Source organism: Pristis pectinata, chromosome 9, assembly GCF_009764475.1.
Source record: "Pristis pectinata isolate sPriPec2 chromosome 9, sPriPec2.1.pri, whole genome shotgun sequence".
Taxonomy (NCBI): Eukaryota; Metazoa; Chordata; class Chondrichthyes; order Rhinopristiformes; family Pristidae; genus Pristis; species Pristis pectinata.
Window position 1 is genome coordinate 86,538,191 of NC_067413.1, and position 26,462 is coordinate 86,564,652.

A 26,462-nucleotide genomic window follows, 5' to 3' on the forward strand; every position below is an offset into this window, starting at 1 on the left:
TGTAGGATGATTTGGCATAGGTGGAAGAGTAGTATTATCAAATAGTTTTCCAAGAGCTGGCACGGATATGATGGGACAGATTGATTCTTTTTATATTATGGTAGTTTATGATTTGTTGCCTGTGGCTAAAAATGTTGGTAGTATTTTAAAATTATAAAGGTTATCCTTGATGCAACCAAACTTTGTCAATGTATGTTTGCTGATGAGAGCTGCACATTTCTTGAAATCTTAATATCATAATTTAAAATTTTCAGATTGGAGTCATGGTGTATGTGTCCAGGGAGGCAAAGAGAGATGACCAAAATGTTTTTGATCTCTTCTATTACTGATCATTATGGCAATGTAAATGCATGCCATGTTTATCAAAGGTTTTTAAAATAGTATCATAAAGGGAAAATTCTGTTAGCATGAAAAAAATCTCCAAACATATGTGTCTGAATCATGGTCTTGACATTGTTTATAAAATATATTTCTACCCCTGCGACTTCTTGTATTCTGCTGGAGAAGAGATTTGTTAATACTGTAATACAAATAAAGTGCTGGAAATACTTAACAGGTCAGGCAATATCTGTGGAGTGAGAAACAAAGTTAATATTTTAGATCAGTGACCCTTCATCAGAACTGGAAAAGTGAGGAAACGAGCATGTTTTAAGTTGTGGAGAAGGGGAGTGGAGGGAGTAAAAATCTTAACCCTTTTCCGTTGGATGGGTGACCCCATTCAAATTAAAGGTCCCTATTTGTAAGTTGCACTCTCCAACCTATTGTGCTCAATAGTGTATCCCACGGCACAGCATGAGGTTGATTGCACTTGCTGCTAATCTCCAGGTTGTTTTGGACATGATGAACAACCAGCCTGATTCAATCAAATGATCATAAGCAGAGTATGAGCATCATTGTGAAAAGTTCAGTGTTTAGACTAATTTTGTCCTCAGTAATTAGAACCAATAAATTATTGTTATTTAGTAATTTTCCAACAAAGTCATTAATCTTGATCCATTCAGAAGTTTTGTTTTATTTTTATTATAATTCTTCTAGACAGCATTTCCTTTATTTTCCAGTTAAATTGAAGCCTTGCAAAATTAGTATAAAAGTATAGAATGAATTAAATTACTTCCCCACTTAATTGTTTTAAACAGAAAATTTGTGGATGCTGGTAATAAACTCTGCCCTTGACTATTTGAGGATCTGCACATTCACACTGTCTGCCCCAAGCAGCTCTCAATTTTTTGAACAAAAATATCTATATACATATTGAGGAACCAATCATTGTCCATAAAAAAAATAGTGATTTGTATCTAGACCATTTGTGTCAAGTGACTTCCTGCTGTGCACTTCTGAGAGAGCAGACTTTGATTTTTAAAAAAAATCAGTTTGTAAATTAAATTAGAAAATAGTTTATTAGCTAATGTCACTTCCTTGTAGATATTTGAACAACTTAATGTTTGTTAATGTGTGTTGATGATTTTAGATTATATAGTATATTTATGTTTATTTGGTGCCATTGGGTACAAGGAAGACAGTGTTAGTAGAACAAGTTCTTTGTTATCTGTAGGAAATCTATACCACTATATCTTGTGGATGATGAGGATCTAGAGTATAACGCAAATTGAAATTGTTGGAGATACTCAGCAGGTCAGGCAGTATCCATGGAGAGAAAATGGGGAAAAAGTGCAAGGTACATGAATGACCTGGATGAGTATGTTGATGGGTAAGTTAGCAAGTTTGCAGACGATACCAAGATTGGTGGAGTTGTGAATAGAGTAGAAGACTGGCGATGCGGACAGCGTGATATAGATCCGTTGCAGATGTGGGCAGAGAAATGGCAGATGGAGTTTAACCCGGATAAATGTGAGGTGTTACACCTTAGTAGGACTAATGTCAAGAGGCAGTACACTCTTAAGGGCAAGACCCTTAACAGTGTTGAAGAGCAGAGAGACATTGGGGTGCAAGTCCATGGCTTATTGAAAGTAGCTACGCTTGTAGATAGGGCAGTTAAGAAGGCTTATGGAATGCTTGCTTTCATTAATTGAGGTATTGAGTGTAGGAGTCAAGAAGTTATGATGCATCTCTATAGAACTCTGGCCGGGCCGCATTTAGAGTATTGCATACGATTCTGGTCACCTCACTACAGGAAGGATGTCAAGGCTTTAGAGAGGGATGAGGTCCTGAAGAGCAAGTTCAGGGAGCTAGGCAGAAGACTGAGGAACAGGACCTCCAGGGTAGCAATCTCGGGATTGCTGCCAGTGCCATGCGATAGTGAGGCAGGAACAGGAGGAGGTGGCAGATAAATGCGTGGCTGAGAAGTTGGTGCAGGAGTGAGGGTTTTAGATTTCTGGATCATTGGGATCTCTTCTCAGGAAGGTGGGACATGTACAGAGAGGACTGGTTACACCCGAACCAGAAGGGGGCCAATATCCTTGCGGCTAGGTTTGCTAGGGTGGTTCGGGAGGATTTAAACTAGTTTGTGAGGGGGAAGGGAACCGGAGGAGTAGGTCAGAGGAAGAAGGGGATGGGGAAAAGTTAGATCAAACAGGTAGAGAGGCTTTGGGGAAGGAGAAGCAGAATACAGGCTATAAAAGTAGTAAGGTAGATGGACTGAAGTGTGTTTACTTAAATGCAAGAACTGAGGGCTTAGATAAGTATGGGGGACTATGATATTGTGGCTATTACTGAGACGTGGCTGACGTCAGGGCAGGAGTGGATATTGAATATTCCTGGTTTTTGGTGTTTTAAGAGGGATAGGGAAGGGGGGAAAAGAGGAGGAGGTGTGGCGATACTAGTCAGGGACACTGTTACGGCTGCGGAAAGGATGGATGTTGTAGAAGGATCATCTCCAGAGTCCGTATGGGTGGAAGTAAGGAACAAGAAAGGAGCAGTTACTCTAGTAGGAGTATTCTATAGGCCCCCCCGGTAGCAGTAGAGATATAGAAGAGCAGATTGGCAGGCAGTGTTTGGAGAGAAGCAAAAATAACAGTGTTGTTATAATGGGAGACTTCAACTTCCCAAATATAGACTGGAACCTGCTTAGTGCCAAAGGTTTAGATGGGACGGAATTTGTTAAATGTGTCCAGGAGGGATTCCTGACGCAGTATGTCGACAGGCCGACTAGAGGGAATGCCATGCTGGATCTAGTTTTAGGAAATGAACCGGGACAGGTGAAAGGTCTATTGGTGGGTGAGCATTTGGGGGACAGTGACCATTGCTCCATAACCTTTAAAATTGTCATGGACAGGGACAGGTGCAGAGAGGGCAAGAAGATATTTAATTGGGGAAGGGCGAACTATGAGGCTATAAGGAGAGAACTTGGGAGTGTAAATTGGGATGTCCTTTTTGAAGGGAAATGTACTATGGAGATGTGGTCGATGTTCAGGGATCTTATGCAGGATGTTAGGGATAAATATGTCCCGGTGAGGCGGTGAAGGAACCGTGGGTGACGAGAGAGGTGGAACGACTAGTTAGGGAGAAGAAGGTAGCATACATAAGGTATGAGCAGCAAGGTTCAGACAGGGCCCGTGAGGAATATAGAGTAGCGAGGAAGGAACTTCAGAAAGGGCTGAGGAGAGCTAGAAGGGGACATGAAAAGGTGTTGGCTAGTAGGGTTAAGGAAAATCCCAAGGCCTTTTTCGCGTATGTGAAGGGTAGGAGGATGGCTAGGGTAAAGGTAGGTCCGATTAAAGACAAAGGTGGGAGAATGTGCCTGGAGGCGGCGGAAGTGGGAGAAGTTCTCAATGAATACTTCTCTTCGGTATTCACCAAGGAGAGGGGTCTTGATGACGCGGAAGGGAGTGCTGGTAAGGGTAATGTTCTCGAGGTTGTAGATATCAAGAGAGAGGATGTGTTGAAGTTGTTAAATAATATCAAGACAGATAAATCTCCGGGGCCTGACGGGATATTCCCCAGGCTGCTTCGAGAGGCGAGGGAGGAGATTGTTGAACCGCTGGTAAGGATCTTTGAGTCCTCGTTGTCCACGGGGATGGTGCCGGAGGATTGGAGGGTGGCGAATGTTGTCCCCTTGTTCAAAAAAGGTAGTAGGGATAGTCCAGGGAATTACAGACAGGTGGGTCTCACGTCTGTGGTGGGTCTCACGTCTGTGGTGGGTAAGCCCTTAGAAAGGATTCTAAGGGATAGGTTCTGTGAACACCTACTGATTAGGGACAGCCAGCATGACTTTGTGAAGGGAAGATCTTGCCTCACAAGCCTGATAGAGTTCTTTGAGGAGGTGACGAGGAAGATTGATGAGGGTAGTGCGGTGGATGTGGTCTATATGGATTTTAGTAAGGCGTTTGATAAGGTTCCTCATGGTAGGCTTCTTCAGAAGGTCAGAGGCCAAGGGATCCAGGGAAGCTTGGCTGTGTGGATTAGGAATTGGCTTGCCTGTAGAAAGCAGAGGGTTGTGGTGGAGGGAGTGCCCTCGGATTGGAGGGCAGTGACTAGTGGTGTCCCGCAGGGATCGATTCTGGGACCTCTACTTTTTGTGATATTTATAGATGACTTAGATGAGGGGGTGGAAGGCTGGGTTAGTAAGTTTGCGAACGACATTAAGATCAGCGGTGTCGTGGATAGTGCGGAGGGCTGTCGGAGCTTACAGAGGGATATTGATAGGATGCAGAGCTGGGCTGACAAGCAGCAGATGGAGTTCAAGCCGGAGAAGTGTGAGGTGGTACACTTTGGAAGGACAAACTCCAGGGCAGAGTACAAGGTAAATGGCAAGGTACTTGGCAGTGTAGAGGAGCAGAGGGATCTGGGGATTCGTATTCACAGTTCACTGAAAGTTGCCTCACAGGTGGATAGAGCAGTTAAGAAGGCCTATGGGATGTTAGCTTTCATAAGTCGTGGGATTGAGTTTAAGAGCAGCGAAGTGATGATGCAGCTTTACAAAACTCTAGTTAGACCACACTTAGAGTACTGTGTTCAGTTCTGGTCGCCGCATTATAGGAAGGATGTGGAGGCGTTGGAGAGGGTGCAGAGGAGATTTACCAGGATGCTGCCTGGATTAGAGCGTATGGAATATGAGGAAAGGCTTAAGGTGCTAGGGCTTTATTCACTGGAAAGGAGGATGAGGAGAGGAGACATGATAGAGGTATATAAAATATTGAGAGGAATAGATAGAGTAGACGGTCAGCGCCTCCTTCCCAGGGCACCAATGCTCAAGACAAGTGGGCATGGCTTTAAGGTTATGGGTGGGAGGTTCAGGGGAGATGTCAGGGGGAGGTTTTTCACCCAGAGAGTGATTGGTGCATGGAATGCACTGCCTGGGGTGGTGGTGGAGGCAGATACATTGGACAGGTTCAAGAGTTTGTTGGATAGGCATATGGAGGAATGTGAGATAGAGGGATATGCGGGAGGAAAGGGTTAGATAGTGTGAGGGTGGTTTGATGGATGGCACAACATGGTGGGCCAAAGGGCCTGTTTTGTGCTGTATGGTTCTATGGTTCAGAGGAGGTTTACTAGGATGCTGCCTGGATTAGAGGGCATGAGCTATCGGGGAGGCTGGACAAACTTGGACTCTTCTCTGGAGCAGCGGAGGCTGAGGGGTGATCTGTTGGAAGTGTATAAAAATTATGAGGGGCATAGATAGATGACAAGCAATATCTTTCTCCCATTATTGAGCGATCCAATACCTGGCATGCATTTAAGGTGAGGGGGGGTAGGTTCAGGAGAGGCGCAAGGGGTAAGTTTTTTACTCAGTGGTGGATGCCTGGAATGTGTTGCCTGGTAGGGTGGTGGAGGCAAATTCATTAGGTGCTTTTAAGAGGGACTTGGATGCGCACATGAATGAGAGGAAAATGGAGGGATATGGGCATTCTGTAGATAGGAGGAATTAGCTATGTCGGCACAACGTTGTGGGGCGAAGGGCCTGTTCTGTTCTATTTAATAGGTTTTAAGTTGGTATACAGGTGGGGTAAAGGAGGAAAATGCAAAAGCGAATATGTGGAAGATAGAAGAGTTTAAATGGTACAGATGGTGCAAAGTAATTGAGGATGCTAATGGGATAAGTAAAGAAACAAGGTCTTGAAATATGGGACAAGCATGTCCCAATCATTATCAACCACTGCCATCTGGGGAAAAATGGGAGCAGTGGTTTTACATTCAAATGGAAGTTTGAAATGATTCAGCACTTCACACCCATACCTCTAACTGTCTTGACCTTTATTTCTTGATTTGTCTGCTGCTATCCCCTTCAGCTTATTCTATCAACTTTTTATTATTGAATCTCTCCTACCACCTTCACTTTTTCTTTTTAACATCCCTCCCCTCCCCATATTCCTTCCATTTTGTGTCTACCGAAAAGCAGTTCTGATGAAAAGCCATTGACTAAAAACATTTTAACTCTTTTTTGCTACTACAGATACAGCCTGACAAATATTTCTAGCATTTTCTGTACGTTTCCAAATTCATGCTTTTTCTCTAATTTTAAACAATTCTATAAGGTCACCACTCTTTCTCATGTTCTAAGGAATAAAGACCTACCCTGGCCAACCTCTCCCTATAACTCAGGCCCTCTAGTCCTGGCAACATCCTCATAAATCTTCTCTGCACTCTTACCAGTTTAACCACATCTTTCCTATAATAGGATGACCAAAACTGTACATGGTACTCCAAGTGCGGCCTTACCAATGACTTGTACAACTGCAACATACTGTCCCAACTCCTATACTCAATGAAGGCCAGTATGCTAAATGCCCTTTTCACCACCCTGTCTACATATTGGATTTATTGCACATACTGGATTTGTCCATTTCTGTTACATGCAAGTATGCTTTTGAGGGAATTATGGTTGTGTAAGGAGAGGTAGAGACTAAGGATGTGCAATTACCTTGAAAAAGCAAATGGAATGAAAAGGAATAATCACTTTAAGGTATTCAAAAACAGAGTGCATTATTATCCAAATGGGCATTTTTTATTCACATTGCTTTCTTCTTCCTATTCCATGTCTTTGATTTGCTACATAATAAATTTTATCCCATTATACTTTTTCATAAAGTGTGATAATCCTAAGTCATTTCCCTTATCCATTGTGTTGCAACACCAAAGCAAGGTAGCAGAAAATTGTTGTAAGTGATTATTCCAGTGGCTATCATTTCTGGGGGCTGAGTCTGAATGGAGGCAAAATTAATGTAGTGAATAACTGGCTTATAACAAAAGGGTCCTCGTTAGTCTGATATCTTAATTATTTTCATAGATAATGACTTGGGTCTAAATCATTTTTACATTAGTAGTCTAATATTGTGTTTGGTAAATAGACTGATTTGCACATTTGTGATACGAATTAGTTTGATTTCCAGCACATTTTTGATTCAATTTATTCCATCCAATAGTGTGAACAATCTAGTTAAAAATGCAAGCATATGTTATTCTCTATCAATCTTTCTCCCTTTATTAGAGTCAGAAGAAAGAATTCTTCAGAAGATTTATAGGGCATGCAATTTGCTTTGAATTGTTTAAAATCCAGTATGATTTGTTTTTTTTCCAGGAGTCTGCAATTACATCTAGATCAACAGATGGGTTGTACAGTGAATACAAAAGTGATCGAAATGAAATTTCCTATTGCTATCAACTGCTTCAAGAATTGAATGAACAGCGGCAGCAAGGAATTCTGTGTGATGTCAACATTGTGGTGAAGGGTCAGGTTTTCAAAGCCCATAAGAACATATTAGTTGCAGGTAGCCGTTACTTTAAGACACTCTATTGCTATACTCCGAATGAGAGTTGTGACCAAGTTACAGTAACTCACCTCGATGTTGTTGCTGTACAAGGTTTCACAGTCATTCTTGATTTCATGTACTCTGGTCATTTGGTTTTAACCAGCCAAAATGTCATTGAAGTTATGTCTGTAGCAAGCTATCTGCAAATGACTGACATTGTTCAGGCTTGCCGTGGTTTTATTAAGGAAGCCCTAAACATCAGTACAAAATCTAATGCAGCAGATAAAATAATAGTGCAGTATGAGAAAGTAAAAACATCCAACCCCTCCCATCGAGACAATACAGTAGCTATGTTAAAACACGAGCCTAGCAGTCCTTGGGTGGTCAAATCTACAAGTACAGTGAATAATTGTGCCACAGGAGGCCTGCATGAAGAAAGACCAAAGTATGAAATGGAGGGCTATGGTTTAGATGTGGGTTCAGTAATGCACCAGGATGACAGCTACCAGCTTAATGATGCAACCTGGAGTCAAGAAAATTTTGCAGATTATAGTGGAAAAGATCTGCAGATGGGGCTACCTCAAGATCAAAGTCCTGCTTTTTCTTGGGGAAGTTTGGGAAAATTAATGTTGCAACAAGCAGTACCACGAAGTGGACGAAGGAAAAACCACATTACCAGGAGAATCGTATACAATGTTGCACCAAAAGTTGAAGATGGAGCTGGAGAAAACTTAATGATGCAACCTCCCATGGCATTCTCCGAGGATGGATTACAGGAAATTCCTGTTGACCCCTTCTCAGGTACTATTGTTATATGTCAGTTTTGTGAATATCATACATTTGTGTGCACATAACAGTGATGTTAACAAAGCATTTATAAGTTTTTTGCTCCAGGTTCTAGCATCTGTAGTCTTTTGTGTCTCCTTCTATAAGTTAGAAGATTGTACCTCAAGGCTTGAGCACATATCTAGTTTGCACTTCAGTGCAGCACTGAGTGAATGCAATGCTCAGAGAAGTCATCTAGGTTGTGTTAACTTAAGATTCGTGTTTATCCCCAGTGTCCTTATTATTTATCAGCATCAAAGTAAACTGATTATTTGATCATTGTAACATTGCTGTGTTGTGCTGCAGCATTTTCTACATTACAATGGTGATTATACTTTTTTTAAAAAAAACTGTAATTGAATATAACATGCTTTGGTACCTCCTGAAATTGTTGGTGTTACATTAATGCAAAATTCTTACATCATCTGGATGAAGTTTGTTGCATTTTCTAAGAGGCCAGTCAATCTGAACTTCTGCCTCCCTAACATCTTGCCTCAGATTGTTTTGTTACAGTGGATGTTAATGTTATTTGAGTCGGTGGATGTAATTTACTTGGATTTTCAGAAGGTCTTTGATAAGGTGCCTTAGACACGAGGCTGCTAAACAAAATAAGAGCCCATGGTGTTAGAGGCAAGGTACTTGCATGGATAGAAGATTGACTGGCAGAAGTCAGAGAGTGGGGCTGAAGGGGTCCTTTCCAGGATGGCTGCCAGTGACTAGTGAAGTTCCGCAGGGGTCTGTGTTAGAACTGCAACTTTTCACTTTGTACATTAATGATCTGGATGAAGGAACTGATGCCATTGTGGCCAAGTTTGCAGGAATAGAGGAAGAATAGACTATTTTCTAAATAGGGAGAGAATTCAGAAATTGGAGGTATAGAGGACTTGGGAATCCTAGTTCAGGGTCGCCTTAAGGTTAACATGCAGGTTGAGTTAGTAGTGAGGAAGGCAAATGCAATGTTAACATTCATTTTGAGAAGACTAGAACATAGGAGAGCCAAGTGGGGCCATAAAAAGTCCTTGGCATGTAGGTTTAAAGAGAATTCCAAGGGATTCCATAGATCAAGAGGATAACTAGGGAGAGGGTTAGGACCACTCAAGGATAAAAAAGGGTACATGTGCTTGGAGGCGGAGGATGTGGGCGTTGTATTGTACCTGGCATTGGTATTTACCAAGGGGAAGGACGTGGAGAATAGTGAGATCAGTGTGGAATGTGCTAGAGCATTTTGAGATAATGAAAGAGGTAGTTTTGGGTACCTTAAAGAACATTAGGTGGAGATGTTCCCAGGGCCTGTTGGGATGTACCCCTGGTTATTGAGAGAGACAAGGGATGATATTGCTTACGGCATTGACCAAGATCTTTGTGTCCTCTCTAGCCACAGCTGAGGTCCCAGAGGACTGGCAAGTAGCTAATGTTTTTTTGTTCAAGATGGGAAATAGGGATAACCCTGGAAACTATAAACCAGTGAGTCTCACGTCAGTGGTAGCTTTCGTAGCAGGTTCTTAGGGATAGGATTTATGAGCATTTGGAAAATCATGGCCTAATTAGGGACAGTCAGCATGGCTTTGTGTGGGGCAAGTCGTGTCTCAATGACTTGATAAAAGTTTTTTGAGGAGGTGATGAAGGTGATTGATGAAGGTAGAGCTGTGGATATTGTCTACATGGATTTTAGTAAGGCGTTTGACAAGGTCCTTCATGGTAGGCTCATCCAGAAGATTAAGATGCATGGATCCACGGTGACTTGGCCGTTTTGATTCACAGTTGGCTTGTCGATAGAAGACAGGGTAGTGGTTGATGGGACATACTATAGCTGGAGATCCATGACTAGTGGTGTTCCGCAGGGATCCGTACTGGGACCTCTGCTGTTTGTGATGTATATAAATGATGTGGATGGGTGGGTTAGTAAGTTCACAGACAATACAAAGATTTGTGGCATTGTGGATAGTGTAGAAGATTGCCAAAGGATACAGCGGGATATAGATAAATTGCAGATATGGGTGGAGAACTGGCAGATAGAGTTTAATCTGGCTAAATGTGAGGTGTTGCACTTTGGGAGATCAAATGTAAAGTACACTGTTGGTGGCAAGACCCTGAACAGTTTTGATGTACAGAGGGATCTTGGGGTCCAAGTTCATAGCTATCTGAAAGTGGCTGCACAGGTCGGTAGGGTGGTAAAGACCGTTATTAGTTGAAGAACTGAGTTCAAGAGTCAGGAAGTTATGTTGCAGCTTTATAGAACTCTTGTCAAGCTGCATTCAATTCTAGTTGCCCCATTAGAGAGAGGATGTGGAGGCTTTAGAGAGGCTGCCTGGATTAGAGGATATGTACTTTCAGCAGAGGGTGGACAGACTTGGGTTGTTTTCTCTGGAGTGGCAGAACCTGAGGAGAGACCTGATAGAAGTTTATAAGATTATGAAGGACATAGAGTAGACAGCTGGTAGATTTTTTTCCCCATGGCCGAACTGTCTAATACTGGAGGGCATGCATTTAAGGTGGGGGGGCGTAAGTACAAACGAGTGTGTGGGGCAATTTTTTTTACACAGAAAGTGATGGGTGCCTAGAATGTGTTGCCAGGGGTGGTAGTGGAGGCAAATACAATAGAGGCATTTAAGAGGCTCTTAGATAGGCACATGAATATGCAGAGAATGGAGGGATATGGACATTGTGTAGCAGAAGGGATTAGTTTAGTGAGGCAATTATTAGTTTAATTAGTTTGGCACAATATCGTAGGCTAAAGGGCCGGTTCCTGTGCTGTACTGTTCTATGTCCTATAAAAGCAAGGATGTACTGCTGAGGCTTTATAAGGCATTGGTTAGACCGCATTTAGAATATTGTGAGCAATGTTGGGTCCCGTATCTAAGGAAAGATGTGCTGGCCTTGGAGAAGGTCCAGAGGAGGTTCACAAGAATCACCCCAGGAATTAAAGGTTTAACATATAAAGAGTGTTTGATGTCTCTGGGCCAGTACTCGATGGGAGTTCAGAAGGATGAAGGGAGATCACCTACCGGATGCTGAAAGGCCAGGATAGAGTGGATGCAGAGAGGATGTTTCCATTAGTAGGAGAGTCTAGGATCCAAGGGCACAGCCTCAGAATAAAGGGATGTCCCTTTAAAACTGAGAGGAGGAGGAATTTGTTCAGCCAGAAGGTGGTCAATCTGTGGACTTTGTTGACACAAAGGGGTGTGGAGTCATTGGGTGTATTTAAGGCAGAAATTGATAGGTTCTTGATTGGTAATGGGGTTAAGGGGTACAGGGAAAAGGTGGGAGAATGGGGTTGGAAAAAATTTGGCCATGATTGAGTGGCAGAGCAGACTCAATGGGCCAAATGACTTATTTTTGCTCCTATGTATTATCATCTTATGAATTCCTGTGACATTTTGAGCCATTATCCACTTGTATATAAAAAAAACGCTCTTTATAGTTGTTTAAAAAAAATTGTGTCTTGGGGGGATTGCATGCAAATATTAGCACTACACCAAGGATCTGTATCTAAATCATTGATATTGGTACAGTGACTAAAAGTAGCTCTTTAACTGAATTCTTTGAGGTAACACTTTTGGAAAAATTCACCCTTAACTCCTACACTTTTTTTTCTGTCTATTCAAACTAGAGGTCCCATATTTAAGAACAGGAGTAGGCCATTCAAGCATCATACCTCCTTCATTCAGTAAGATCTTTGCTTGTCTGTGATTTATCAATATTCCCAGTTTAATTTCATTTCCTTGATACCTTGGTTTCAGAAATCTGTGAATGTCAGACTTAAAAATTAACAATTGACCCAGCATTAATAACAGTTTGTTAGTTCCAAGCTTTGCAGATAAAAGTATTTTGCTTCTGAAAGCACTGGCTGTAATTTTTAGGCAAAATTCCTAGCCCTATATTTTCCAACATTGGAATAAGATAAACTTGGTAATCTTAAAGCCCTGACCAAACCTCCCTTTTCAAAATTCCAGGCAATACAACCTTCAGTGAGCTCCCTTCATAACTGAACCTTTGGAATCCTGGCATAATTCATGTAAATTCGCACTGCAGCAGCTTCCAAGGCCAATATATCCTTCCCAAATTGTAATAAGGAGAATTGCACAGTATTGAGTGTGCTGTAATCAAGTAGTGGGAGGAGGTTATGTATATGGGCAGCATAACTTATATTCCTGTATTCTAGACCTCTACAAAAATGACCAGCATTCCATTAGTATTTTTTTTATTTGAATCTCTTGGACAGGTATAAAATACAATCCATGTAATTGGCCCACAAGTGCTCCTCATTATTCAGGAAGTATTCTGCTATTTGCCTTCAGTTTCTTGTGCTTTAACTCTAGTTAACTAGTCTAAAGTTGGGGACATTATTGATTACTTCCTGGAAATCCATATAAATACCAAAATGCATCTTTTATCTATTAATGTTCAAGGAAAAAGTACATCAGACATTATCCACTCTACCAATCCCAATTTTCTTTGGTCAGCTGAAAATTTTCAATGTATTCAATCATTACATTGATTATATTAGACTAACAGGTACATAATTTTGTTTCTCTGTTATGTCCCATTCAATCTTCTATTATTTGCAGTATGATAGCTTTGCAAAATCTCTTCAAAGTCAATTTACACAACATTACTGCATTTGTCCACATGCCATTATTAACCACTGATGCTGGAAATTTGAAATAAAAATAGAAACTGCTAGAAATAATGGGTTGGGCAGCACATATGGTGAAAGAAACCACATTTCACGTCAATGACCTTTGATCAAAACTTGGAGAAGTTAGAAATCAAACTTGTTTTAAGTTGCAGGAAAGGGCAAAGAATGTGAGGAACATAAGTTAAGTTTGTGGTAGGTTGGAGACTGAATAACAATTAGCAGTAATGCCAGCTGAAGGAAGGTGCTGAAATCTTGTTAATTGTAGCCGATCTGTCTGGTGGAAATGTAAATAGAAGATGAATGAAGGAGATGTGGGGAGCACTCAGGAACATGAGATACAAAACACTACAGTTGCTTTAAACCCAAAATGAAAGACAATATGGGAAATACTCAGATGGTCAGGCAGCATCTGTGGAGAGAAATATGAAATCAACGATACAGGTTGATGACCTTTCATCAGAATTAGCCATTTCTGATATAACCTGGAAAAGGTCATTGTCTAAGATTGTTGAATTCATTCAGTTCTGAGATCTGTAATGTGCCTAGTCAGAAGATGAAATGGTTTTTCTCAAGTTTACATTGTACCTTTATTTGGAACAGTGTAAGATTATGTTTGGAATGAAGATGTCAGACAACTAGCAGCTCACAGTAACACCTATGAACTGAATGAAGGTGTTTTGCAAACTAATCCCTAACCTGTGCATGGTTTCACCAGCTTGGAGGAGACTACAATGGTGAGCCCCGAATTGGAAGAAGTAAAAGTGAACCTATAAGAAGTGTTTGGGTCACTGATTATTGAGAAGGGAAGAGGTAAAAGGGCAGTGTTGCATTTCCTGTGTTGCATGGAAAGGGCATTGAGGAGAAGTGGATGTTGATGGAGATGAGCATGAACCAGGAAATCAGAGGAAAAGTCCCTTCAGAATGCTGAAAGTTGAGGGGATGGTGGATCTTCTGGAGATAGTAGTCGTAGGAGATGCCTTCTTCCCTTTTACCTCTTTCCTTCTCATCGCCCAGGGACCCAAATATTCTATCCAAAGAAGCAACAATTCACTTCTTCCTCTAATTTAGTGTACGGCATGCAGGCTGACAATGTGTTCTCTATAATGGAGAAACCAAAAGCAGATTAGCTAATTGCTGTGTAGAACAAGTCTGCAAGGGTGAAAATAAGCTTCCAGTTGTCTTTTAATTCTCTATCCCACTCCCATTCTATACTTTGTGTTCCAGTTAAGTCCTGCCCAGGGAACAGCATCTCCTCTATTGACCCATGATATTCCTTAAGACTCAACACTGAATTTAGCAATTTCAGATAACCAGCCTTTCCTGCTTGCATCAGAACGAGCCAGTTCTGATGTAACATGAACTCCACTTCTTCCTCTCTCCATAGATGCCTGACCTGGCAAGTGTTTCTTGCATTCCATTGCATTTCTGATTTTTAGAAGTTGCAGTGTTTTGCTTCTCAGTTTTTTTTCCTTATGTCCTATTTACTCCTATAGAGTAGCTGCTGTTAACCTCTGGCACCACTGCCACTTGCATCATTCAGTCTATCTTGATTCACATCCTATCACTTGCGTTCCCTTTATTCTCTCTACCCCTTCTTTTTCCCAACAAGAAAACAAGTTTGATTTCTAACTTCCTTCTGATGAAAGGTCATCTATCTAAAATATAAGCTCCATTTCACTCTCCTTGCATGCTGCCTGACAAGTTGATCATTTCCTGCAGTTTCTATTTCTATTGTAACATTTAAGAGAAGTTTGGATAGGTACATAGATGGGAGGAGTTTGGAAGAATATGATCCAGGTGCAGGTAGATGGGACTAGGCAGGAGATCAGGTCGGCATGGACTAAGTTGGCCGAAGGGCCTGTTTCTGTGCTGTAGTACTCTGACTCCATGGCACATCTGTAAACTCAGCAAATTGAGGATAATTTTGCAGAATTACCATGTGGAGATCCACACTACCTTTTTTGTTTTCATTTTTATTCTTTAAAAAAAACTATAATTTTGTTCTACATTCAACCAACTCCCTTCTAGTCCATTGTCCAGTTCTCTGGCATTCATCACTCACTGTAGCTCTGAATAATATTTCCGGGGATTTTGCAGTTGCATCCTGATTTCCTTCGTAATTGTAGAATATATCGTTTCAAACCATGGTTCTCTCTGATCTAAAATCTTAGTTTTATTCATCATGTTTGTCACTTCATCCTCCTCTCTTTGATTATCTTCTTTGTGCTCCAGTCTCTCTCAATAATTGTTTTTACCATCCTTAGAATTTATTTTCGTTACTGTATTTCCTGCAGATTAAATGAATTTAAATTCATTTTGCCATCCTTTGAATTTACTTTCCTATTGTGTTCTGTCCTCTTTTTAAACATTTTATTCTGCTTTGGTTTATTATTCTTGCAGCTTCCTTTGGTTCTCCTCAGTTTTGATTGATCTCTGTCCTTCATGACTTCCTAATGCTCAAAGTTTCCTTTTGTTTTAAGATGAAATATAATTATCTTAATTCTTAGATTTTTTTTTTAAAAGCACTCCTTTGCTCTACAATCCTTTGCTGGAATTTTGCTTCCACCTCAACACCAATTTTTCTTGGTGGTTCATTACCTTGTCCAAGTTGGTATCCTTTACAGAAGGAGCATGCTAAGTAAATTGATCCTCAGTCCACAGGGACCACTGGAAAGAGAAATGGTCTGCCATTTAATCAAGGAATATTATTTATAATCAATTGTAGTGTTTGAATTTTATTATAAGCCTGAGAATTTGGGGTCCTCTTGATCCAAATGCTGTTTTCTATACCATGTGCTGTGCATCTTCAGAGAACCATTATTTAAAAGATAATCTTTTTTGATTTAAGCAAACTTTCAATCTGTTTGCTCCTTTCCCTTCCCTCTACCCAAATTAAAGAATAGATCAAGATAATGATTAGCCATTTTCCATTTGGAGGATATAGCTCTGTACTGAGTATCATTCATTGAGATCTGCTTACAAAATTCTTGCGCATATATTTTTCTATACTAACACTGGCTCAGATGTGTTGGTTCTTGTGTAATATGGATATTATCCAGACAGGTTAATTATTTCAGATTCGCATTTGACAGGTTGCATGAAGCATTACATTCAGCAGAAAGTTTTGTAGGATTGATTACATGTGCCTCCACTTCTCAAGAAAACGGTTTACCAAGGCCAGCTGTATTGCCTCTCTGAGAGGCTTGTACTTCAGAATGACTGACAATTCATAGGATTATCCCCTAAATTTAAGACCATCGACTTCTCAGACCAATGCCTCATTCATGACCTAATCAACTTTTAGCTATCCTCATTTTTATTTTACCTAACTGCCATAGTCCATAGCCTTTAATAGCTTGGAGCATCAAAATATTTTGCTTCAATTTTAGTCTTCCAGCAGGTTTCAAAATAATTTGATTCAATGTGATAAATGTTAGTGTTAAATTGGTTACTCTAAGCATAATTATATCGATGGCATTTTTTTAAAAAAGATCATCCACACATATATAAAAAAAATTCTTTCCATCCTGTTGCTTAGTTGAGCTCAACAATGTAGTTTCGTCCTTGATAAACTCTAACAAAAATTTTTATAGTTAATGTTAGCTGGTTAAGATCATTGCACTGCGATGAAATTGTTTATATATAAAAAGCAATCTCTGGGTCTTTCCTCATCTCTGATTTGCATATTCAATTACACATGATTAAGCTTCCTTGGAGTTTAAAAAGCTTATTCCATTAAGGTGACTAAATATTCTCTTTGCAAACAATACAGATGCATCATTCAAATTGTTATAATTACAGTGTGATTGCTGTCCCCTTTCTTTCAATGAGTTCTTGAGAAAAACTGTTTAGAATAAGGAAACCTAGAAATTATCCAAGCTCAAAATATTGTATGTTAATCAACTTGTCTTGACCTGTAGCATCAGTGTAGCATTTTCTAGCAAATTTTGTAAATTGTGTCAGGTAATCAGACACCCTATGGATAATGTTAAAAGAAACCAGTATAAATTATGTGGTACTTGTATATTTCTTCTGTTACTTTAGATAAAATTGGTTACTAGTGCCTTCTGTAGTCAACAGTTTGAAATATTATTTTGATATTTGACAGCGTAATGTGTGCAGGAACTGAGGTATTAAAGCCTAGAGGAGATGAAAATGGACAGTGTTTTTTGGTTACCAAAAAGGTTTGGAATGAATGCTGGAAATTTGGAATAAAAATGCTGAAACTGCTCATCTGAAATTGTTGTATTCTAATGTTGAAAATGGAAGGCTGTAATGTACCCATTTGGAAGATGAGGTGCTGTTAGAGTCAGAGGGAGATACAGCACAGAAACAGTCTCTTCAGCCAACCATCAATTCACACTAATCCTACGTTAATCCCATTTTTTTCTTCTCCCCATCACTCCCCCCATATTCTACAACTCACCTACACACTTGGGGCAATTTACGATAGCCAATTAACCTACCAACCTGCACAACTTTGGTATATGGGAAGAAACCAGAGCACCTGTAGGAAAACCAAAGGGAGAATATACAAACTCCACACACAGATGGTACCCAAAGTCTCTAGCACTATGAGGCTAGCTGTGCCTTCCTTAAAAGCACGGGAAAACAGAGCACTTTTAAACACTCTTAACCTGTAAATGTCAAGGGAGAGAACTATCTTGCTGTGCTGATCCAGGAGATACACAAAAGTTTACACACAAGCAAATTGGAATCCATCTGATATGTTGGTCTTTATTCCAAGTCGGTTGGAGCACAGGAGAAAGTGTCCTAGAAATGTAGAGAAGTAGTACTGATTTTATTCTGAAGCTATATATCTGTTCAGAAATGACATTTGAGGAAAAGGGCAGATATTGGAAGTGCTGGTGTGAAGATGGCATTGGCCAAACAGATGTGATGGAAGCAAAAGAACCTGTAACTATTGTTTTGGTTCGAATCAAATCACTCTGAAAGTTTGGGTCTCTTCCAGCCATGAGCTCTCTTGCCCCGCTTGATGCCATTTCTGCATCATCCACACGCACAATATCATTCCCCAGATTCACTTCATACAGAGCATTGCAGGGTAACTTAGACCTCATCATCTCGATCGCTGCAATATTGGGCACTCCTGGGACAAGCGGGTCTTCGCAGTGTTGTTGGAATGGGGTGCCTTTGAGATAAGTTTCATACATATGTTTGGACTACACCCTGACCCCCAAGCTTGGTTCAAGCTTGACCTTTGCCCCAACTGTCCAAACCACCTCATCCACTGAATTGGAAACCAGGGCCTAGAATCCTCACTCCCAACCAATTGAAGCCATGAAGCCCAGCCCTCCTCAGTTCCTACACACCCTTCTAATCTCTACTCCTCCTACCCAGCCATGACCTTGCTCACCAGCAGACCACTCCCTCTCGCACCAACATTTTCACCTAGCGCTGAGCTTTGTTGCAGCACACCGATCGCATTCCCCTAGCCACTTGTTTATCAACATGGCTCCAACACTGACCCCCAGTTGCCAGCCTATTCTTCTCCCCAACACACCCAGGTCCAGCCTTGGTCCCAGGTGGCACTTCTTCAGTGGCAGAAAGTGCAGGGCCCTTTAAAGTGGAGCACAAAGCCTTGTGCCTATCAACCATAGTCACTAGTGCCAAAGCTAGAGCTACCCACCACTGTTCAGGCATCGGAGATCTCTAAAACAGAAGGTCTTGCTGAGATTGGCTTTGCAGCAGTATTCTACCTCACTGGCATCACATTCAGTGGATCATCCTTCCCAATGTCCCACACTACTGTGATAGCACAGCCAGGAACAATTTCTCTCTCCTCCCCTTTTCAACATCTCTCCAGGTCAGTCTATTCATTCTTCTTCTGCACAAAAACCCTTTTGGGCAACTGCAGAAGATGCAACATCTACTGTTTTCGGCTACTGTGTTCCCACCATCCAGGTTATTTGCTTGCTTAGAAAAGTAAGTGTTGGTGCAGATGAAGAATGAATAGACTGTCTTGGAGGATTGTTAAAAGGGTAGGAGAAGGGAAATGCCCCTGGTAGTGACATCATGGTGGTGTGGGAAAGGGGGAGGGATGATCCCTTGAATGTGATGGTTGATGAGGCTGAAAGCAATGACAAGGGAAACCCCATTTTAGTTCTGGAGGTGGAGAACAGAAGTACGTGAAATGGAATGGGCACATTTGAGGAACAGGGCATATAGTGGAAGCGGTGGTGTGAAGATGGCATTGTCCAAATGGATGTGATGGAGGAAGTGAGTTAAGCTGAAGGTGATTCGCAGGAGGTTAGCCAGGAGAAAGATGGTTTGTGCCATGTGAAAGGCCTTCAACCTGGAGGATGGAGGAGGAGGATGGATTTGGACATTTGTAGCTAAAATGAGACAGTTGGGTTGGGAAGCTGGAAGTGGTTAGGGTGATTGTCATGGGAAAACATTTAAAAAAAACAAAGCATTATTTCTACAATCAAGCCACCAAAATGTCACATAGGAAAGTGTGACTCTGAAAATAATTCTAATTGGTGACTTGTTAAAATTGCATCGCACAGTAACTTAAAAGTTAGAAGAGAGTAATATTTTCATTGAATTTAAAGTTTATGTCAGAGAATTCAACCATATCAGGGAACACTATAAGATTTATTAAGAAAGTTATTATTTTCCCAATCTTTACAATGTCACAAGGCATTATTTTTTGCCTAGTTTAAATTTGTACAATTAGTGCCAGACCCATCTTTGAAATGCTCATATTAAAAGAACTGAACTGTAAAAATAAGCATGCAATCTTGCGTCAGTGCATTTGGCAGCCACCTTCATTTTGTAGAAGGTTAGATCAAATCAGTTATGCAACTTAAATTTACCTATGATTTGTGCAAAGTTACCCGAACCTGTGGGTATTAATTGGAATAGAGAATGGAATAACATTCCGAATGCTGTTTCTGAACACAGGCTAACTTTGGATATGTGGATAGACGATAGATTTGGGCTCTGTGGTGATGTGTTTCTTTGTCAATGGCCTTTATGCATTCATTAGGTTCTTGTGAATCATGGCCATTTGGGTAAAATCCTGATGGGTTCCTGTGGAGTAATATGCCTTGGATTAATCAATACTTTCATTAGGACAAGGAGCCATAAAACAAAATATTACTGATATACTTATTCCCTTCCAGCTGGAACCTCGGATCAATTCAGATTTGGACTGTTACAAGAAGCGCAAAATAGAGAAACATGGCTAAATGGTAAGTATTTCTTCAAGTAAAATTTGGAGAAATATTGTATAGCACAAAGCAAAGAAGCAGCATGTACATAAAATGTACAATAAAATGACGTGATAGGAATATATTTCCTCTCCATAAATCTGCACTATTTTTTTCCCATTTCACTTTGCAAGATGTAATACAAACTTTAATAAATAGAATTCCGGTGTTTAAAACAAACTAGAATTGTTATTAATTTTTTTTTAAATACAGTCGATGAATTATTTTTATACCTGTAATAAAAGTTTAAGTTGGGGGGGGGGGGGGGAGGAGAGGGGAACAGCCATCCTAAAATACTGGGTTTAATTGTTTTCTGTTCAAAGGTATGCCAGAGCTGAAGCTTAATTGGGTCATCCAGAGTGTAGTATATCAGTTTCCAAGATCTGCCATTACCATTTAAACAGCTAAACTGGAATATTTTAAAACTTAAGATTTCTTTTCAAAAGAATTAGTGAATTTCTGAAACATCAGTTAGACAAGATTGGTACTATGTTGCATATTGATGAGTGAAACAAGTAAGAGGCAGTTCTGATTACAAACCTGATGTAGCTTTTAGGTCTATAAGTCATAACCTGTTATATTGTCATGGTCTTGATCTAATCTCTGACTCCACATCTCTGCTGAATATTGAGCAAATACAGTGTCCTCAGTATTCCCTGATTGCCAGTTTGTGTATGTAATCTGAAGCCAATAACCATCGTAGTTTATGACACATTGTAATTTTGCCCTGGATTTTTTTAAAAAATTAAGTTATGAAAATGTGTTAAGCACATGCCAATAAATTCTAATAATGTCAGTTTTAACAAAAAGACATGTTTACACAGGTTTCTTAATCTGTAGAATAGTGCTATACTTACAAAACATGAGTGACATGATCTATTTTATCTCATATGTGAAACTTTTTTTTAAAACAGTTGGTTGAATTTTTGTACTGAAGACTAATAATAAACAGGTTGTGGATTAGAGCAGAAACAATAGATGTTTAAGGAGAAATCTGCTCTTTTTACCTAGGCTATTTTCTATATTTTGTCTTTGATACTGCCAGTCCTTCACTTGGGTTCCCAGCTATCATCATTCTTGAGATGAGTATTCGGGTGATTTGTTCCACACTCCCACCCTGACTTGCTATTTACATTTTGTGCCTACTGTCTTCTGTCCAGAAGAAAAACTAGAGAATGGAGTCCAATGCAAGCAGTGTGTAGTATCTCTTTATAGCTGCACAAAGAGGAAATGATGGCAGACAAAGGGAGTAGCAAAAAGAACTGGACAGCAAGGCAAAAAGCACAAGTAGCCTTTGCTTAATTTTATACACTGTTGATGCAAGACTGAGCCTTCCTACATTTTCATTGACCTTTCTACACTCAAAGTTTATTCCTTTTGCGTACTTTGACTACACCTAACCTTGTTTAATGAAATAATGGTATCAGAGGGATCATAGCAGCTTGAGGGATCACGTAGCAAGGGATTGGAAGTACTGATTCCCTTATCCACCTTGCAGTTTACAGGGACTTAAACTTCACTGAGGGACACTCAATGCAGGCTATCCTTCACACTACAAGCCTCTTTGGGATCTGCAACCTCTTGTGAATTCTAATACAAGCGCTCTCACATGCCTGGAGTGCCCTCACAGTTGGAGTCAAGGTCATGGTCACTTTTGGTTTCCTAGTCTCGATCATTCTAGACTGCTGCTGCTGATCTATGCTATACCTTAGTTTTCTGCTCACTGCTGCATAAGGAGGGCACCAAATCCATACTCAAGTAGGGAATAGATCAACAACATTTCCTTCATTCCAGTAGAGCAGACATAGTGACTTGCTTTCTTTGCATGTTTTCCCAAGTGTCGGCATTCATAACATCCACTCTGTGGTATGCTCCTTACAGAGACCTCCGTGGATTCCCTAACACACAAAACTTTCCTCTTGCTCATATTTTCCTTCAATCTGTCTAAGTCCTTCTCTGATATACTGGGAGTATACTCTGTCCCTTCTCCCTTTATTGCAATAGCCATTCTTGAAGCAGTTCTCTTGAAAGAATGCAATACAATTGGAAGATAGCTCCTTAAATTATGCATTTGTCCCTTTGAGGGCTAAAATCCAAGGTAGTAGCTGCAAGGCCACACACTGGCAGTAGATGTGATCTTGCAGTTGATCAATAGAATAATATTATTCTATTGTATAATGTATATACAATAGAATGAACTACCTCTTTATAGAAAGGAACCTGACAGTGCTGTTTTGTGAGCCTTGAATTACAGGATCACAATCTTTACAGCAGTTTGTAAAACAGTATGAACATGCCAATCAATGCTATTTTAGTGCATGTAAAAATTAGGCTTCTGAGTCAATTCAAGCATTAAAGTTTCCTAATGTACAATTGCATACCTATTGGTAGCTTCCAGATATTGCTGACAAGTTGCTCGGCCAATGAGGAGGAGGCAGAGAGGTGTTGAGAAATATAGATACAAGCAAGGTTCCTAAATGTAATCAATAGGTAGCTACAAACTCTAGCCAGTGTTCATTTTGTTGGCTTTTACTGCACCAAAAGCCATTTCATATAAAGGGTATGCATTCATTAATCTGATCTGTAGGACAATTACCACATTAGTGTGGTTTTCAAGTTTTTAATCAGTCAGTCATTGATAAACTCCAGATCATTTGATACATCCGTGCACTTTGTTCTCTTGTTTCAACAGGCATATTTTTAAAATAGTGAATGTCAGCCAGTAATAATTGAAGCAAATATTTTGCATGAGAAATATGCAAGGAGACTAATTGACCCATTGAGTCAATGCTGCCTCTTACTCTAATCGAGATGTAATGCAACTTTCCACAGTTTTACCATCTCTCCACTTCAGCAGCTTGCTTGTATCTCCCTGAAGTCTGTTACTATCCTCTTTACAGTTCACTGTAAGATAAGATAACTTTATTGCTCACATGTACATCAAAACACACAGTGAAATGCATCTTGTTGTGTAGAGTGTTCTGGGGGCATCCCGCAAGTGTCGCCACGCTTTCAGCACCAACATAGCAGGCCCACAACTTCCTAACCCATACGTCTCTGGAATGTGGGAGGAAATCAAGCACCCAGAGGAAACCCACGCAGACACGGAGAGAATGTACAAACTCCTTATAGACAGCGGCCAGAATTGAACCCAGGTCACTGGCGCTGTAATAGAGTTACACTAACCACTACACTACCAGGTTTTGTTTCATTGTGCAGATTTGGAAATTGTCTTGTATACCGATGTCCAATTTATCAGTATGTATAAAGAAGAAAAGCAGTGTACCTAGTACTGTCCCCTTAAACTCCACTGTGCACTTCCCTCAAGCCTGAAAAACAATCTTTTATTACTATTTCTTATTACTTAACCATTTTTTTTTATTTGTGCTGCTACATCTAATATTTATCTCACGGATTCAATGATGAGTCTTAATGATGAGTCTATTGTACTTTTTGAATTTTAAATACACAACCACAGCTCAATTTCCTTCACCAGCCTTCTCTGTTACTGTCAAAAAAGCTATCTAATTTAGATGCAATTTGCCTTCAGCAAATGCATGCTGATTTTCTCTAATTCGTACTTGTCAAAGTGCAAGTTTTGCCCTGCTTACTGTTTCTAAAATTTTCCCCACTGGGTCAAACTAACTGAAGTTGATGTTTGTATCTCAGAACCCTTTTTCAAACAAGAGTGTAGCATTTGCAATTTCCAGTCCTCGGCCACTACCCTGAATTTATAGATGTCAGAAGATTGTGACCTCTACAACTTCTCTCTCCTCCCTTCTCCACCCCCACCAGCTAATCAGTCTTTATAATAATTCCTTTTTATCAATTCTTAGAACGTCAAAAATCTCAGGTATATCGCCTTTTGTTGAAGCTCCAGCAGCAGTGTCTTCATTGATAAAGTACTCATTTAATAGCTCAAGCATGTTCTCTGCCTCCATGAGTAGACTCATTTTTTGTCTCTGGTCACTCTTTCAACCCTAGTTCACTTAGCGAAAGGAAGGTTTTCCGATTTTCCTTTTATGTTTGCTGATAGCCTTTTCTCAAATTCTCTCACTTCCTTTTTCACTTGCCCTCCAAACTTCCTGTAATTGGCCTGGTTCTCACTTGGAATCTGTCATATGCTCTCTTTTTCTGCTCAGTTTTACTCTGTACCTTTTTGGTCATCCAGAGGCTTCTGGCTTTAATTCCTTCTCTTCCTCCTTCATGAGAATGTACTTGGACTACCAGAAACACCTCTGCCATAAAGACCAGCTGTTGTTTAATTAGTTTTGAATCTCAAGCTTTGTTTCTGATTTTCCAGACCAGATGCCTTATCATCTCATTGGAATTGGCCGTTCTTTAGTTGAACGTTTTAACATTGAAGTGGTTGATATCCTTCTCCTTAACTATATCAAACCATCTGATGTGATTGTTGATTCCCATTTGTTCCTTAATGCTTGTTCCACATGTCCTGCTAATTTCCTAAAACTATGTTCAGTAATGTTGCCTTCCTTGTTGAGACAGAAATGTACTGATCACAAAATTTCTTCTAAACATGTTTAAAATTTACTTACAAAGGATAACTGTAATCTGTTGCAATTAAATGAGCTATTTATCTGTAAAGTAATTTTATGTTACTTTCTTAATGACCTCCAGTTATATAAAGAGATCTAAATTCAAAGAATTAGCAGGTGGGTACATCTAAAAGCTTGTTTACCTTGCCAATTATCTGCATCACATAGAGAAAGTATTTTTGCTCTGTTTTGCAATAGTAGTAATTTAAAATTATGAATAATGCCTAATTTTAACAGGAATGTAAATAAACTGCCTGAATTTTATGTCTGCTAGGTGATGCTTCAATTGGTAGCCAGAATAAATTCAAATGTCCACATTGTAATTACATTGCCAAGTATCGACGCACATTGAAGAGGCATCAGCTAATACATACTGGTGTGCGGTCCTTTGCTTGTGACATCTGTGGAAAGTTGTTCACCCGAAGAGAACATGTTAAGAGACATTCCTTGGTAAGTACAAGTGCTGTTTATAAGAACTATGAATCTGTGATTGAAGATCTTGGAACCTGACTTGTTTTTAAGTACTTACTTGGCTCTCTTTGACCCCTGCCTCTTTTTTGTGATCTTGCTGTATTTTGGTAACATCCTAAAACATGTTTGCTTACCAAATACAGCCGTACCTTTCTTGTCACCTCTGCTCTTCGGATGAACCACAGTTCCTTCCATTTAGAGATTAGGAATACCAAAGCATTATTCTTTAATCTTTGTCACAATTTTTATAATCAGATGTGGAATCAGATAGTGGATGAATTTAATCTTTAGTAAATCTCTCCCATATAACTTTCACCTGTGCATCAGCTCATTTGCTGAAACCTTTATCTGCTGAAACCCTTATTCTCGCCACCACATTCCATTTGTTTCAGAGCTTTCCATTTTGGTTTTCTGTCCTCAAACTTCAGGTCATCTAAATGTCTGCTGCAAAATCGTACCTCCTCACTTATTTATCTTGTGGTAACATTTGTTAGCTACATGATCCACCTGTGCCTTCAATTTACAATTCCTAACCTAATGTTTAAATATTTCATGGTCATGAGTACTCCTTCCCATCCTTAATCTGCCTGGACCATACAAATATCCATCTGAGGTCTTGCGGCCTTCTATTTTAAGAAGCTTGTCTTTAGCCAATCTGGATTTTCCTTTTGAAAACATCTTTCCATCTTCCTTTCTTTGCTTAAGGCCCTCTCTAAAGTCTATCTCTAACTAAACTTTTGGTTCTTCCCTCCCTGTGTCTCTTGGTTCAGTGTCAATTTATCTTGATTGTATCTCTGTGAGTTACCTTGCTTTTTTGTTGTTGTGTATTTTGCTTTCTGTGTGAAGTTTGATGTACTAGCTTTCTTGCTGTTCCATTGTTTTCCTCTGGCCCTCCTTACACTATGCTGACTGAAATTCTTCAACTTAGTTCTTACAGGTTGATGAGATAATCAAAACAGATTTTAAGAATGCAAAACAAAAGGGAAGAGAATTCTAATCTCTAGTGCTTAAGGTATCTATAATTTCATAACCTCAGCTGGAAGTTCTTGGACTGAAAAAGGCTGACATGAAGAAAAGCTTGTATATATGG

The 26,462-nt window shown here is 40.0% G+C and overlaps 1 protein-coding gene across 1 annotated transcript in view; it reads left to right on the forward strand.

Moving 5' to 3' along the window:
- The window catches only part of zbtb10 (zinc finger and BTB domain containing 10), a 63,275-nt gene that overhangs the window by 28,547 nt on the left and 8,266 nt on the right, over window positions 1-26,462 (forward strand). The window contains exons 2-4 of the mRNA XM_052022940.1: window positions 7,475-8,447; window positions 20,259-20,327; window positions 25,176-25,351. Coding sequence (XP_051878900.1) covers window positions 7,475-8,447; window positions 20,259-20,327; window positions 25,176-25,351 — 1,218 coding nt within the window. The remainder of the gene's footprint in view (window positions 1-7,474; window positions 8,448-20,258; window positions 20,328-25,175; window positions 25,352-26,462) is intronic.